Source organism: Salvia miltiorrhiza, chromosome 4, assembly GCF_028751815.1.
Source record: "Salvia miltiorrhiza cultivar Shanhuang (shh) chromosome 4, IMPLAD_Smil_shh, whole genome shotgun sequence".
NCBI classification, from domain to species: Eukaryota; Viridiplantae; Streptophyta; class Magnoliopsida; order Lamiales; family Lamiaceae; genus Salvia; species Salvia miltiorrhiza.
The window spans coordinates 1,850,235-1,865,631 of record NC_080390.1 but is presented as its reverse complement, the minus strand read 5'-3'; the positions used below and the strand labels follow the sequence as shown (position 1 = coordinate 1,865,631).

General features: G+C 33.4%; 1 protein-coding gene and 1 non-coding gene across 2 annotated transcripts; one reads left to right on the top strand and one right to left on the bottom strand.

Annotated features, from left to right (window-relative positions):
- Positions 1-3,035: 3,035 nt before the first annotated feature.
- TRNAI-AAU (transfer RNA isoleucine (anticodon AAU)) lies at positions 3,036-3,109 on the bottom strand. The gene has a single exon. It is a non-coding gene; the product is annotated as a tRNA-Ile (tRNA).
- A 10,901-nt stretch (positions 3,110-14,010) lies between these two features.
- Positions 14,011-14,907, top strand: LOC131021114 (uncharacterized). Its single transcript, XM_057950203.1, has one exon. It carries the CDS (start codon positions 14,011-14,013, stop codon positions 14,905-14,907), a length of 897 nt encoding a protein of 298 aa, XP_057806186.1.
- The last annotated feature ends 490 nt before the right edge of the window (positions 14,908-15,397 follow it).

Sequence of the window (15,397 nt, the reverse complement as noted above, 5' to 3'; positions counted from 1 at the left end):
GCTCGATTAGGCTCGCGAGCCTCAAAGTATTCAGTAAGTAAAGTTCGGGATTCGATTCGATACTAAACAAATCAAACTTGAGCACACCACTATTCGGTTCGGTTCGGTTCGATTACACGGTGTATTTAGAAAATCTTCAATGGTTATTTAACTTATGGTGCGAATAAATGACGAAAATGTAGAAGAGCCTTGCTTGTGTGCGTAGGGTGCAGATGATGCATAAATTGGATACCTCTACATTCATATTATTTTGGATCTTAACACAAATTTAAATGATTTTGCAATTGATAAATACCAGTGAAAATTCATAATATTTGAAGGCTTGGAGCTTGCCATTTTATTTCGTATTAATAGTTTCAAACCCCGTTACTCCCTTTCCTCCAAATTAAAGAGAGAATAGATGATAGGTGTACACTTTTTTTTGGTTTTAGAAGGGAAAAGTACATAATTAAAGCGTTAAATATTTTCTTTCACAAAAATAAACGAATTTTGACAAATAAAATCACAAATTATTTTGAAATTATAATTTTAATTTGACTTTTAAAGTGTGGATAGTTAAATCATTTTTTCATTTTTGCAATTTCTTCCCCCTATTATTTTTCGATCGTCGGAATGCTGAGCTGGAACTTACGTGAATTAGTAAAGAAGACGTTGTTTAGTACAATTTTAATTAAAAATTTTCCCAAATAATTAAGGGACTATATTCTGTATATGCACTCTTACATGTAAGTTCTAGCTAATTCAACAATTTGGCGATCAGAAATAATTAGAGGGATAAAATTATATAATATAATAATTTAATTCATTACATTTCAAAAATTAAATTAAAATTATAATTTTAAAATAATTCGTAATTTTATTTCCCAAAATCCAAATGTTTGCGTATGTATTGGTAAAATCTAGAAGGTTGGTTGATGTTTTGTGGAGATGTTCTAGAAGTAGACCAGACCATACGTTTAGTTCGGTTTCCTTGACCCGCGAAATCTCCTGCCGTGGATTTTTTTTTAAAGCTCTCACATCATCAGTAGTGAAAGTTTTCAAAAAAATATTGTGTATTTGTATTTGTTTTTATTCTATTAATTTGAAATCAGAAATCTGTATATTGGCGCTATCAGAATTCAGTTTCAATTAAATGTCCACGAGTTATATGGTTGTTTGTTTGGTTATTTTCTTAAATTTCATGCTAAAAAAAACGGCTCATGTTTCGCGGGATGGATAAAATATTTGTGAAGAGTGCAATGTGAGGCAAAAAAAAAATAAAAAAAAAATTACTTCAATATCATTTCTCCTCCGATTCCTCTTCCCTACTCCTTCGAGCAATTGTCATAGGTGGTTTATTATAACCTTTTTTTTTATGGGAGGGGATTGGATGAATGAGATTGATGATTATATGAGTATACTAGTACGACCATCCGTGCGATGCACGGCGAAATCGAAATTAAATGATATATTTAAATAAATAAATATAAATATTAAATAGAAACAAAATATAATAAATGCAAAAGATGGTTTTAAAATAAACTAATTACTCAATAAAAATTCGAATTTAAGAACGTAATTTTCAATTATGTATAAAGTGTAATGATAATTATAGTTATTAAATTATTTTAAATTATTTGATAATGCAAATTAATATTACAGATTATTATTATAGAGTATTTCACATAATAATAATAATAATAATAATAATAATAATAATAATAATAATAATAATAATAATAATAATAATAAAATATTTTGATAGACAAACATAAATAAAAAGTTGAAAATTTTTAACAAAGAGAAAGAAAATAAAATATTTTAAAATTTTAATAACCTATTCATTTTAAATTCATTTTTTATAATTTTTATATCATACATTAAAGATCTTCTGACCAACTTAAACTTAAGATGAACATTGAATATTTTTTTTATAAATTAAATTTGACAATGTTTAAAAAAGAATTAAAATTATAAAAAGAAAAGAAAATAAATAGTAAAAAAATTGATGGGAGAAGAGAGAAAAAAAAGAGGAAAAAAAAAAGGAGGGAGAAAACTCCTCTTTTATATATTATATAGATTTCTTTTAATATTAAGTGGATCATATTTTATGTTTTTATTGTAGATGAGAAATGATAGTGAAATTATAACTCACATGAGACCTAGTTCTCCAAAATGAGTAAGCCCATCAATTTACATCGATGGATGAAATCAGGTAAGTGGATTGGGCTATTTTACATTGGAATTACTACTTATAAATGTTATCGTTGGTTGTCGTATTTCAAATCGAGAAATAGGCCCAATAGGAGGTAAGTCCAACAAGTAAGGTTCCGGACTTCATGTGATATAACTTGCTTAATGAACATGAAATCAAAGACATCCTTTTTACATCTATATATAATTAATTCAATTCATCTATATATAACCAATTCAATTTGGGTCATATATACCTAATGAACATGAAATCAAAGACATCATTTTACATCATGCAAATTTGGTTTATTTTTTAATCAAATTATAAGGTCATGTTATAATTATGATTAAATTGAAATTTAGCGTATTTTTTGGTAAAATTAAAAGGTCATATTATAATTGCGATCATATTAAAATTGATGTATTTTATACTCATATTATAAGGTCATGTTATAAACAAGAAAATTGGCAAATTATGAGTATTTTCCGACAATAATTCCTTAACTTAATATACAGACAATGGTAAAATCAGCGAGATATATAGATTTTTTTTATTAAAAAAAATTGTATAGGTAGAAACAAAATATTTTATTAAAAACACTAAAAATAAAATTTAATTTTGTATTAACTTAATCCATACACAAAAATATTTTATAAAAAAACAATTCAAGTGTAATTTAAAATTGTACAAAAATATAAAAAAAATTGTATAGGTAGAAACAAAATATTTTATTAAAAACACTAAAAATAAAATTTAATTTTGTATTAACTTAATCCATACACAAAAATATTTTATAAAAAAACAATTCAAGTGTAATTTAAAATTGTATAAAAATAATTAATGTATGAGATGGAAAAAATAATGGCCCATGCAGGTTTCGAACCTGCGACCTTCGCGTTATTAGCACGACGCTCTAACCAACTGAGCTAATAGGCCATTTTTGTTATTATAATTTGATGATATTCTATAATAAACATAAGCAAAAACCACAACACAAAAACCACCTTAATAACAAACTAGTAATGGAAAGGGTTAATAGTGTTTTATATTCCGAACTTTCAGCGTTTTTCATAAAATGTCCCGAACTTTCATTTTCTCCTAAAAAATCCTGAACTTTCAATTTTTTTCATAAAATGTCCCGTTATACAAAATTCGATGACGGAAAGATAATAAAAAGCCCCGAACATTCAGCGTTTTCCAACAATGGTAGTTCCCAATATGATTTTCCAATAATGGTGGTCCCCAAAATATTTCTTTCGGCTAGATAATTCATCTTTTTGTCACCGAATTTTATATAATGGGACATTTTATGCAAAAAAAAAAAACTGAAAGTTCAGGGTTTTTTAGAAGGAAATGAAAGTTCGGGACATTTTGTGAAAAACGCTGAAAGTTCGGGACACAAAACCCTATTAACCCTAATGAAAATGCATAAAACATTTAATAATTAATGAGCTTAAAAAATTGACTACAATAAGAATCAATTTTAGAATATCATTTCAAAAGTAAAAAAGTGAATTAATTTAAATATAATTACATATAAGACATATTAAAATAATAAAATCTTTAAAAATTATCGATGAGACTTAACTTAAGTGGCAAAATTGAAGCACCCAAAGACTCTTCTTACTCAAAGGTTTAGGTTCAATTTTGCATCCGTGCGGTGCGATGCAGTGTGCATGGCTTACCTTCTTCTTTGGTGTAATTTTCCATCTTTTGACAAGTGCAACAGCTGGGCACACACGAGTGCAATATATAATTTGACGAAGACTTATTTAGTTTAATACATTCCAAAATAAATGCACCCCATTTTTTCCACATTATATAATACATCAACCACAAATTCCCTAAAAATTTGGTTATATTGTTTAGTTTGTGCTTCGCATTAATAATCTAGATTGAACATTGAGTTATATTATCTATGGGTATTTTTTAGTTTAGTTTTTTTCGAGATAATTAATTTAACACATAACCCTAACCTACGACATGTCCTATAGCTAGAAATTTAATTCCGTGATAGACTCTATAATATTCAAAAGATCGAGTATATTTTGAAAAAATTATCAAAGATAGGAATATAAACTATAGATAACCCTTTGTAATATTTCAACGATGTGTATACTGTATATGATAATACGAATTGAATAAAACATACACTTAAAATACCAAATTATAACTTACGATTTCTAGAGTGGAAAAGTAGGTCAATGTAATTGTTTAAAAAAAATAAAGGATTGTACTAGAAAAAATTATAAGTAAAAGATTTTAATCTTTTTACATAAAATTAAATCGAATCAACTTTTGGAACAAATGAAAATTGCGAAATTTGGGGGAAGTTGTACCACTTGAATTAATTAATAAAGGGTTGATGGTAGTTTATGGTCCGAATTTTAGAGTCATTTATAAAAATGACCGAAGCTTTAAAATATTAATATAAAAAAATAATTTGAATTTTGAAGTTGTTTATAAAATTGATTTGAACTTTAAAAAATGACATAAATTTTAGAGTCGTTTATAAAAATAATATAAACTTTAAAAAAAATACAAAAAAAAATGCTCTGAACTTTGAAGTCGTCAAATTTTGGGTCATGTTTTCATATCTTAAACCAATTTTCTTTGGTGATATGGATATCAGAGCATGTTTGTACATTTTAAAAAGAATAATGGTAAACAGTCACATTGTGGCCACTCACAATTTAATTAAATAAAAAATAATTTAATTTATTTAATTTATTTTTTAAAATAAAAATAAAATTTAGTTATTTTATCATATTCTCTACATTGTAATTATTTTTTTATAATTTTTTTATTTTTATTAAAAATTAAATTAAAAAACATAAGTACAATGTAGAGAATATAGTAAAATAAATAAATCCTATTTTTATTTTAAAAAATAAATTAAATCAATCCAGATTTTCCTTATTATACTAGTGTGTGGGTGGCCACAATGTGGCTGCATAGATTTATTGTTTTAAAAAGTTGTGTTCATCTAAAATCATTGTAAATAAATTATTTCTGCCCAGTCAAAAAATAAAAATAACGTGTCACGAAGGAAAAGTGCTTAACACGAGACCATGAATTCATCCAACAAAGTGATGAATTAATCGTAGGTCATGATAATCCAAGGGCTGAAGATAGTTTCTATTTTATATTTTAAGATGTGTTTTTATTTTAACCCACCCCTATATATATATTTCATTTTATATTTATGGACATTTTATCCCTATGATAAATAGGGGGACCAACCAACTACTAACAAACTGATATTAAGTCCAAAGTTTCATTGTGTAGGTGAGCCACATACATAATTTCGTCACTCAAATTTTACTCTTTCTTTTTCAATTTCACATTCACGCAAAGAAAAAATGTTAAATTAAAGGGCTCAATAATTTAGTAATAGCACAAAGTGGAGTTGTAAATAAGTTTGTATTTCATCATGAATCTTGGATTAATATAACACGTCTAACATATGTACAAACAAATTCTTTTTCACCATCAAACTCAAAATCTTCGTTTGGACTCCATGGTGCAGTTCATAATCCTCTACCTACTATGAAATATCCAAACATATATACATGTATAATTATAACGATAATAATAAAAAAAAAAATGGTTAAATCCTTAACTGCAAAACTAGGATTGTAAGGTTCAAAATTATAGGTCACATTAACTATAGTTACCTATATGGAATTGATACCTCATTCTTTTGAGTTGGAAATAGAGGGAGAGGGATTATAATTTGTAACTTAATTTCTTTCTCTTTTTTTATATGAGTGAAAAATCAATACTACTGAAATACAATGCTTGTAAGATATGAACTATTTCGCAATAAATTATTTTCTATATTCATATACTCTCTCCTAGGGATGGCAACGGGCCGGATCTGGATCGGGTCTGGCCAATACTAGATCCAGATCTGTTTTCATATACCAGATCTAGATCCATGGATCTGAAAATTTTGGATCCAGATCGAGATCCGTCAGATCCGCGGGTCCACGGGTCCAGATCCATGGATCTACTATTTTTAAATTAAATTTAAAAAAAAATCACAAAATCAATAACATCTAATTTCCATCATGAAAAATATAGGGTTAATTGCCGCTAAATTCAAAAGCTTTTTAAAAATTCGTGATATTCTCACCAACTTCAAAATCGGCCTACAAATATATGAATTGAGAATCCGTTCTTAATGTTCCCAAAATTATTAACTCCGGCGAGATGAGGTGGCAATCACTGATTATGTGTCAAATACATGGAAATTAGGTATTACATGTCATTTTTTAATTTTTTAATAATCTTATTTTAATAAAATATAATAATTTATTAATAAATTAATTTACAAAAAAACAAAAAAAAAAACCTACCCCATCTCTCCCATCTCTCATCCCTCTCCTCGATCTGCCGGAACAAGGCTACCCCGACCACCACCTCCCCAAACCCCCAGCGCCACCTTTCTGAAAACGCCACCCCGACCACCACCTCCCAAACACAGCAGCCGAAGCCCAAACCCCCTTCGCCACCTCCTGAGTTGCCGCCGCCAAAATCAAAGAAGAAGACCTAGGGCACGGCGATGAGGAGGGAGCGATTTAGGCGATAGGGAGGCCGAAAATCGAGGGAGGCTGCGTGAATTGGTGGTGTCTAATTTTGAGGAGAGAGGCGGTCAAAATCGAAAGGAGAAAGGCGGAGGTGGTCAGTGGCTGTCTTATTTGCAGAGGGAAGAAGGAGGGTGGTCGGAAAACGAGGGAGGCGGTGGCTTAGTGCGGTGGTGTCTGATTTGGGTCCTAGGGCACGACGAGGAGTGAGAGTCTAATTTGGGGGTGGCGATTTGCAGATGGCGGTCGTCCTAGGGTAAGGCGAGGAGTGAGAGTCTGATTTGCAGATGGTGGCAGCGATTTAGGGAGGAGTGCGATGCTGGGCGTGGCTTCGAGTCTAGTGATTTCTTCGAGACGAGTGCGATCCTCCGTTGTCCACCACCGGCGATCTGGTTGTGGAAGGAGCAACGGTGGTGGCGGGGTGAGGCCACTGACCTGGTTCTGGTGAGGGGTAACGGCGGTGGCGGCGATTTCAGCAGCCCCATTTTCTTTTTCTTTTTTTTTTCTTTTTTTTTCTTTTAGTTGGAAATTAAAACGACGTCGTATTGTTTTAAAAAAAACGACGTCGTTTTCTTGCACCGCCGACTATGCCACGCTGTATTTACGGTAGTCCACATCACCTTCAATTTGGGGGTATTTTTTGATTTTGGGAACATTAAGAACGGATTCTCAATTCATGTATTCGTAGGCCGATTTTGAAGTTGGTGAGAATATCGCGAATTTTTAAAAAGCTTTTGAATTTAGCGGCAATTAACCCAAAAATATAACACAAAATATTTTTATCTAATTACTTTTAGTTTTTATTCTTTTGAATATAATTTATTTATTATTTTTAATTTAGTTAATATTATTAGTAAACTAAATATAAAATATAAAAAATATATATAAAATAAAACGGATCCACGGGTCGGATCTGGGCCGGATCTGGATCTAAAATTTTAAGATCCAGATCCAGATCCGTTTTCAAAACTGAGATCCAGATCCAGATCCAGATCCGTCGGGTCCAAAAAATTGAGATCCAGATCCGTTTTTACGGATCTGGACCGAGTCCAAGATCCACTGTCATCCCTACTCTCTCCCCGTCTCAACTTTTAGTATCCACTTCAGAGTGACACGAGTTTTAATAAAATAATTGGGTGTATTGTGAGTGGAATAAGACTATCATCTTTTATGTGAGTATTAAAAACTTAAAATAAGTAAAGTGGAGTAAGAATCTCATCCATTTTTACTAAGAATAGAAATAGATACTAAAATGTGGGAGAAGTACACATTGCATGCATATTGGAAATTTGTGATGTTGTGGAAATCAAGGCGCAACACATTGACTAGGTTTTAATTACTAACTAATGCCTCCCCCTTTCCTATTTTCATCAATCATCAATTTCATTTTTCTATTTTATAGTATTCAATTTCATGTATAGCCAGCCATCATAGTGGGGTAGTGCCTCTATTTCGATTCCATACAAGACTATTGAAAATTAAAAATGATTGTCTATATATTTAATTGCCTTCTACCTATTGACATGTAAAAGTTGTCCTTGTTTGCCGCAGCGTAATTTTGTAATGCAGCAAAACTTCGTTTGAAAATCGTTTTTTATTTTGTTGTAGTAAGAGACAAAGACTACAATCCATTTAATGGTTCCTTCTTGATTTTATTGAGCATTATTATTTTATTTGAGTACATTTTTTATAAATATCTTGTATAAGTGATATCAGTTAGCTAACTTACTGACAACATAATGGTTATTAATTGGATAGATAATCGATGTACATGCAGAAAGTGGTGATCACGCTAGTCGCGTTGTTTAAATACTTTTAAGTTACTTATCGATTTGTGAGTCAGCTGAATCGGTAAGCTAATGAATATGCGTTGATGACATCGGATGAGATAAAGTGGTCAACTGATGTGTAATTGGGATGTTTGGATATTTCAAAAATTCAATCCATCTTTATAAATACGAGACTATTTCTATTATATTTTTAACTGGACATATATTTTTATCTATCCAGACTAATCTTAATACTAAATACCCATTACATAATTATATATTGCAGTGACATAAAAGCCCATGTTGAGCTATCCATCTAAACTAATCTCAATAATAAACGCCCCTTACATAATAATTACTTCCTCCGTCCACCAATTCAAGGTCTACTTGTCTTTTTGGTCCGTCCACAAAAACAAGGCCTGGTAAGTTTTTATTCATTATTTAATCAAAAAAGTCAAAGATTCTTTATAAAAAAGTGGGACCCTTTCTCCACTCAACTAATAAAAATACACTTTTTCTTAAAAAGTGGGACCCTTTATCCACTCAACTAATAAAAATACAATTTTTCTTAAAACTCGTGTTTTTTCATATAGGCCTTTAATTGGTGGATGGGGAGAGTAATTAATTATGAAGTATATATGGCAATAACATAGAAGCCCATGTTGAGCAACAGATTAATTCCGTGATTTATTCCACAAGAAAAGAGATCATACGCTTATGCATAATAACCATGCATATTATATTATAATAAAATTAAAAATAAGTAAGAATAGAGGGCTCAGATCCAATGGGGAATAACTTTTTAATAATTAAGCTTGAATGTCAGCGTTAAATACTTAAATCTGCTCAACGTCAGAACTACCCTGAATTAAATCTTCGATTTTGTTAGAAACTTCGATTATCCTAGCTGTTAATTATAATTAATTAAGATCTAAATTATTTTTCCAAAATTTTGGAACTACTATAATTTTTTTTTAAATCATACTCCTTCCGAATAGTGGTACGCGTACGACCTGTTCATTGCAAGCAGGTCTAGACTGTCTAGTACCCATGTAAAGAATAGTACTCTATCCGTCTCACTTTAATAAATTCACTTCTTTTGAATGCGAAGATTAAGAAACTTACGTTTTAGGAGAAAATTGATGTGGTTCACACTAATTAAGTACATTTTTTTTTACTTAAAATCGAAAACGAGTCTATTCTAGTGGGCCGGACATCCCAAAAAGAAAAACGAGCTTATTAGAATGAGACAGAGAGGGTAATTTAGTTTTTCTATACTTCGAAAAAAAATGGTGCCTTTGTGAGAAAATTGTGCAAATTTAATAATTATGTAAAGGTGTTGTTACAAAATTATGCAAATTTACCATTATCATTTGACGAGCTCAAATATGAAGTGTCAAGATGCTTTCATGGAGCTCGGAATTTAGACCTAGCCAATATAGCTCTAGAAAGAAAGAGATTTGAATATTCACCTTCCATATTTTTTGCTTGTATTAATAATCTCGTGACCTTGACCAAATAAATTTATTTTGCATAACAAGTAAAAACTTGAAAAGAAAAGAAAAAAACAGCGAGTAAAACTTATTCAATTTTTTAGAGTAAAGTGTATATATATATATATATATATAGAGAGAGAGAGAGAATATATATATATATATATATATATATATATTTGAGATAGGAATAGATTATTTATTTAATTCAAATAGTTTCTTATAATATCTTTCAATTAAATGGGAAAACTCTTAGTCCAATAAACGAACCGAGGATTATGCACAACAAATTATAATAAGTTATGAGTTGCTATTTTAGTCGATTAATACATACGAGACCCTCTTGAACGATCTCTGGGAAGTTTTCGAACACGCAAAGAAGCATATTATTTTTGGTTTTTTTCATGTGCGTCGTGAAGTTAATACGGCTGCACACGAGGTACTAAAAGGGCTAGTAATGATTTGAAAGTACGATTTTTTATCGTGACTTCTAGATATTGGTCATTCCGATATTAATACATAGTCTTCTTTCATCTAAATAAAATTACATATGAGACCCCCTCGAGATTATCCATGTCTACATGGTAAAATTATCCATTTTTCGAAGGAGACATCAAGATTTTAATATTAATTAGGGTACTTCTAATTGACTTATAGTAATAATAATATGAAAATTTTACTTTTCGCTTTCATTCCTTAATTTGAAAGTTCGCCGTAGAGTGCCCTTCATGCGAAGAAACATGATTGTCACTCACGCTCAACTGAGTTCAAACTTCAAAGCTTATCTCACATCCCTCTCTGATGTTACAATTAAGGGTTGATTTTCGATAATTTCAATTCAATTTTGATTTAAAATGTGATAGACCATATAAAATGTTTCAATAATAATCTTACATTTGTGTTTATAGCAAAACAGATATAACTTCATAAGAAAAAGTTAATGAACAAATTAGAGAATTGTTGAAATAATAACAATTAGTATACGATGAAGCGCAGTTTGTTGGTAAGACGCTTCTCATCCAACCAATAGGCCGGGAGTTCGAGTTACCTAAAGAGTTAGAGTGCGAGTGTATTTTTCCTTTCTTTGAGTAATAATAATTTTTTTTAAATAAGAAATAAAAAATAAAAGAATACTTCCTTCATCCCACTTTGGAGCTGGACAAAAGTTTATAAGATGGAGATCCCGTCCTCGGATTTCCACTCATGGCTGAGGAACCCAAATATTTTCGGTTGATCTTGAGCCCCCTCTTGCAGATGTTCTTCCCTTCTGTCCCTGCTGTTTTTCTTTCTCCTGTTTTTTTTTATGTTGTACTCTCTCCCTTTGGTACCTCTGGTACCGAGCAATAATATCATCCTCTTTTTCCTGACAAAAAAAAAAACTTCCTTCATCCCACTTATCTTGTCACACTTTCCTTTTTAGTTTGTCTCATTTATAATGACACTTTCCAAATAAAGTATGTGGTCCCTATCTTCTCTACACACATAAAATAAGTGGACTCTGTCTATTTTACATTATTAATCATTTATTTTTAATATAAGAATAATATATGTGTTCAAAGTAAATGTGTCAAGATAAATGGGATGGAGAGAGTAATAATTACTGTTGTTTGTGATTTCATAAGTTCATAATCTATTTTATATACTTTGGTGGAATTGTCAGAGCAGAGCTAACTCGCTAGAGCAGAGCGTAAAGTTTACTCTGGTGGAGTTGACAGAGCAGAGATAATTCCAGAGCCAGAGTGTGTGAAGTATGCTCTGGTGGAGTCTTCAGAGTCAGAGCTAACTCCGGAAGCCAGAGTCAGAGTTAACCTTTCAGAGTCAGAGCTAAGGTTCAGAGCTGCATGGTCTGGGCAGAGTCAGAGTAGCCAAGGCGTATCAGAGTCAGAGTAGCCAAGGCAGAGTCAACACACCAGAGTCAGAGTCAAAGTTCCTTTTGCAGAGCTAGAATTCAGATCTGTTTTGCACAACGATTTTTTGATGTCTGTTTTGTTCGTTATTTTCAAAGCTTGCTATATAATGAGCAATCGAGTGTTTGATGCTACAACACTTGTATCATTTGTAAATTCTCAGTTTGTGAATCAATAACAAAGAGCTCCGTTCTTGGTCCCGTGAATATAGAATTTCAGCCCGAATCACGTAAATATATGTGTTCATCACAATTTCTTCGTCGATTTACTTTACAATTCCTATTCCATGAACTTAGCTAGAAGTATGAATAAGCTTAAGTTTGGGTCATATTAATGTGAGATAAGGCAAATACGTTTCTCTCTCTTTTTTTCTCAATTGTTATTTTGATTCTTTGAACCAGTCCACGTATACACTTTGTATTTATTACAAGTCTAACTTTTCAATTTATTTGGCTAAAAATTTCGGCTCTCTCTCTACATTGAGGGAGCCAAATATACCAGTTGCTTCCAGGTAATTCATTCATTATAGAGAGAGGGATTCTTTTCATCATTGTTCAACAAATAATAGCATGCGATTGAGCCCTTCACTTGATATAAAGAGATTTTTCTTTAGTAGCATGACATCTTTGATATTCCCTAACAATTTTGACTCGGTAAATTTGTTCTAAAATTGGCGATGATTGTGAATTACACTATCGAATTGAAAAATAGAAAAAATTGGATAAGATCGGGTGTACTGTATAACGAATTAATCTGCACCCATAATAGTGTTATTTAAAAAATTTGAGTCAGAATACGAGTTCGAATCATAGTACGAATCAAGGTTTAAATAAGAGTACAATCCGATTACCTAAGAGCACCCGCAACGCTCCTACTCGAGCGCTTACTCGAGTAGAGCGTTGCACTCGAGTAAGGCGTTGCGGGGAGAGCTTACTCGAGGCCTGCTCGAGTCTTCGAGTATACACAAGCGAGAGAGAGAATTGGCGCGTGCAAAGCATGCGCCTGAATTAAAAAAAAAATTGAAAATTTTGAATTTTGAAAAAAAATTTGGCTGTTGCATTTTCTTGGAATTCGGTCTCTCAACGCGGATACAACGCACATGTCGGACGCACAAATGGCGTTGCACGCGTCCATGGTCGCCGAAGTGTTCAAACGTCGTGGTCTAGACTAGGTTTTTATTTATGTAATTTTAATGATGTTTTTAGGTGGTTTTTATTTTTATGTAATTTTTAGGATTTTTAATTTAATGGAGTTTTAATTATTAGAAAAATGTGTTATTTAAATTTGAGTGAAATTAATTTAAATGAAAAATATAAAAATCAAAATTAAAAAATCAAGTACGCTATCAAGTAACTTTAATGCAACACTACTTACTCAATGTCATCCTCCACTATCAAGTCGGCTATCAAGTAAGCTCATTGCGGATGCTTTAAGACCACTTCATATAAAAAATATAGTATAAAATTGAATTTTGTCACGGTAGTTTTGGTATTTCCCAAAGAAGGAAATGCTGATTTTGATGCCAATATATTGGATTGATCCGCGTAGACCACCAACACCACAATATTCGGACCCAAAATCTATGTTTTTTGCATTTTTCAAATAAATATTCCTGGATGAGATTTAGAGACCTCTTTAATTATTTTGTTAATGAATTAAATAAATAATAAAATCTTGGGATACAATTTGACAATTTCACCACTAACCCCGCACTAATGCTAGTACGGTGTACTGACTCTCTCTCTCTCTCTCTCTTAAAGACAACCCAATTTGCTTCCCTCATTCTGTGTCTGCATCTCCCTTTCTCTCTCTAAAAAGACACAAAAGTGTAGAAGAGGAAGAAAGAGGAAGAAGACAAATCCCTCTGCTCATCAAAGATCCTCCCAATTTACACACGCGCGCGCATGATATATACAACAAAAATGCGAGGGCCCTAATTTCCTCCACTCAAAAATCACGCAGGAGTAGACTGTAGACCTGTAGCTGTAGATAGTTAGATTCATAGAGAGAGAGAGAGAGAGAGAGAGCGTTTTTTTGGTTTCTAGGTGTAAATATATATATATATATATATATATATAAATGAGGTGCAAGAAGCACGCCGCGGACCTCAGCAGCGGTGTCGGCGTCTGCGCCTCCTGCCTCCGCGACCGCCTCGTTGCTATAATGGAGGCGCAGGCGCTGAAACAGTCGCAGCTCCTCCGCAAATCGGACGCGCAGCAGCAGCAGCCTCCGCCTCTCTCGTTTCCGCGATCGGTCTCCCCTTACATCTCGCGGCGGGCGACGGACGCCGGCGCCGCCGCCTGGCATATCCACGGCAACCAGCGGAGCCTCTACAGCACGCCGCAGCTGGTGCCCGCCGCGGATGAGGTTAAGAACAGGAAGGGCCACGGCGGCGGCAGATTCTCCGCTCTGTTTTTAGGTCTGTTCAGATCGAAATCTGACAAGCACGATTTGAATTCGCGTTTGGATCATGGGGTTTCGGGCGAGTCCTGCTCCGCCTCTCCGCTTTGGTTCTCCAACATGATCCCCGGTCGCCGGAGAAAGCAGATTCTGTCGTTATCGGTGGACGAGAGCTCGATCGGAGCGCAGCAGAGAGCCTGCCGGAATCGAGATCGCGGAATGTCGCCGGCGAGATGCTCCGACGACGACGACGACGAGCATTGCCACGGCGGATCGAGTGGCTACTCGTCGGAATCGTCGCAGGGGTGGAGGCAGACGCCGCGGAGGACCCCGGCGGCGACGCGGCGGAGGGGAGGCGGCCAGAATCGGAACATTTCGGGATTGGCGTTTTGCCTGAGCCCTTTGGTTCGGGCCAGCCCGAACCGGCACTGGAATCAGAAGGGGATGCCGCCGGAGGCGGTGCTTCCCGGCGAATCGAGGGCTCCGGCGAAGCCGCACTTGTCCGCAGCGGCGTCGTTTTGCAAGAACCGGTCGCGGAAGCTGGCCGATTTTGGGAGGTATAACTCGAGGCATTGATTCACTTACCACGGCGACCGTTGACATTTGACCGCGCCGATTGCGACGCGCCCACCACTTTTACGGTTTTGCCCCCCACTCGTGTGACCTTTTTCTCTTTTTCATTTTTTCTTTTGTATGTAACTTTTGCCACTTGAAATTGGAAAAAAGTCACTGTGACATGGGAAAAATAAAGGAAAACAGTAATATAGTGATATTTTTGGGATGGTTTATTTTCGTAATATATGTGTGTGGGTGGGTTGAAATTACGAAGATACCCTCAGAGGGGTAAGTAAGAGCACTCCCAACAGAAATCCCAAAATTATGCTCCTATATTCCTCCCTAAAGCTTCCCTATTTAATTTTGAAATCCCAAAATTATGCTCCTATATTCCTCCCTAAAGCTTCCCTATTTAATTTTAGGATCTCGATTTTATAAATGCATACGCCATATTTCCTATTTTCTACATAAAAACAATAATTATGTGTGGGCCCTACTAATTATAAGCTTA

Bases quoted from the DNA above. Each gene is read 5' to 3' on its own strand.
- LOC131021114 (XM_057950203.1), top strand. From the start codon at position 14,011: ATGAGGTGCAAGAAGCACGCCGCGGACCTCAGCAGCGGTGTCGGCGTC.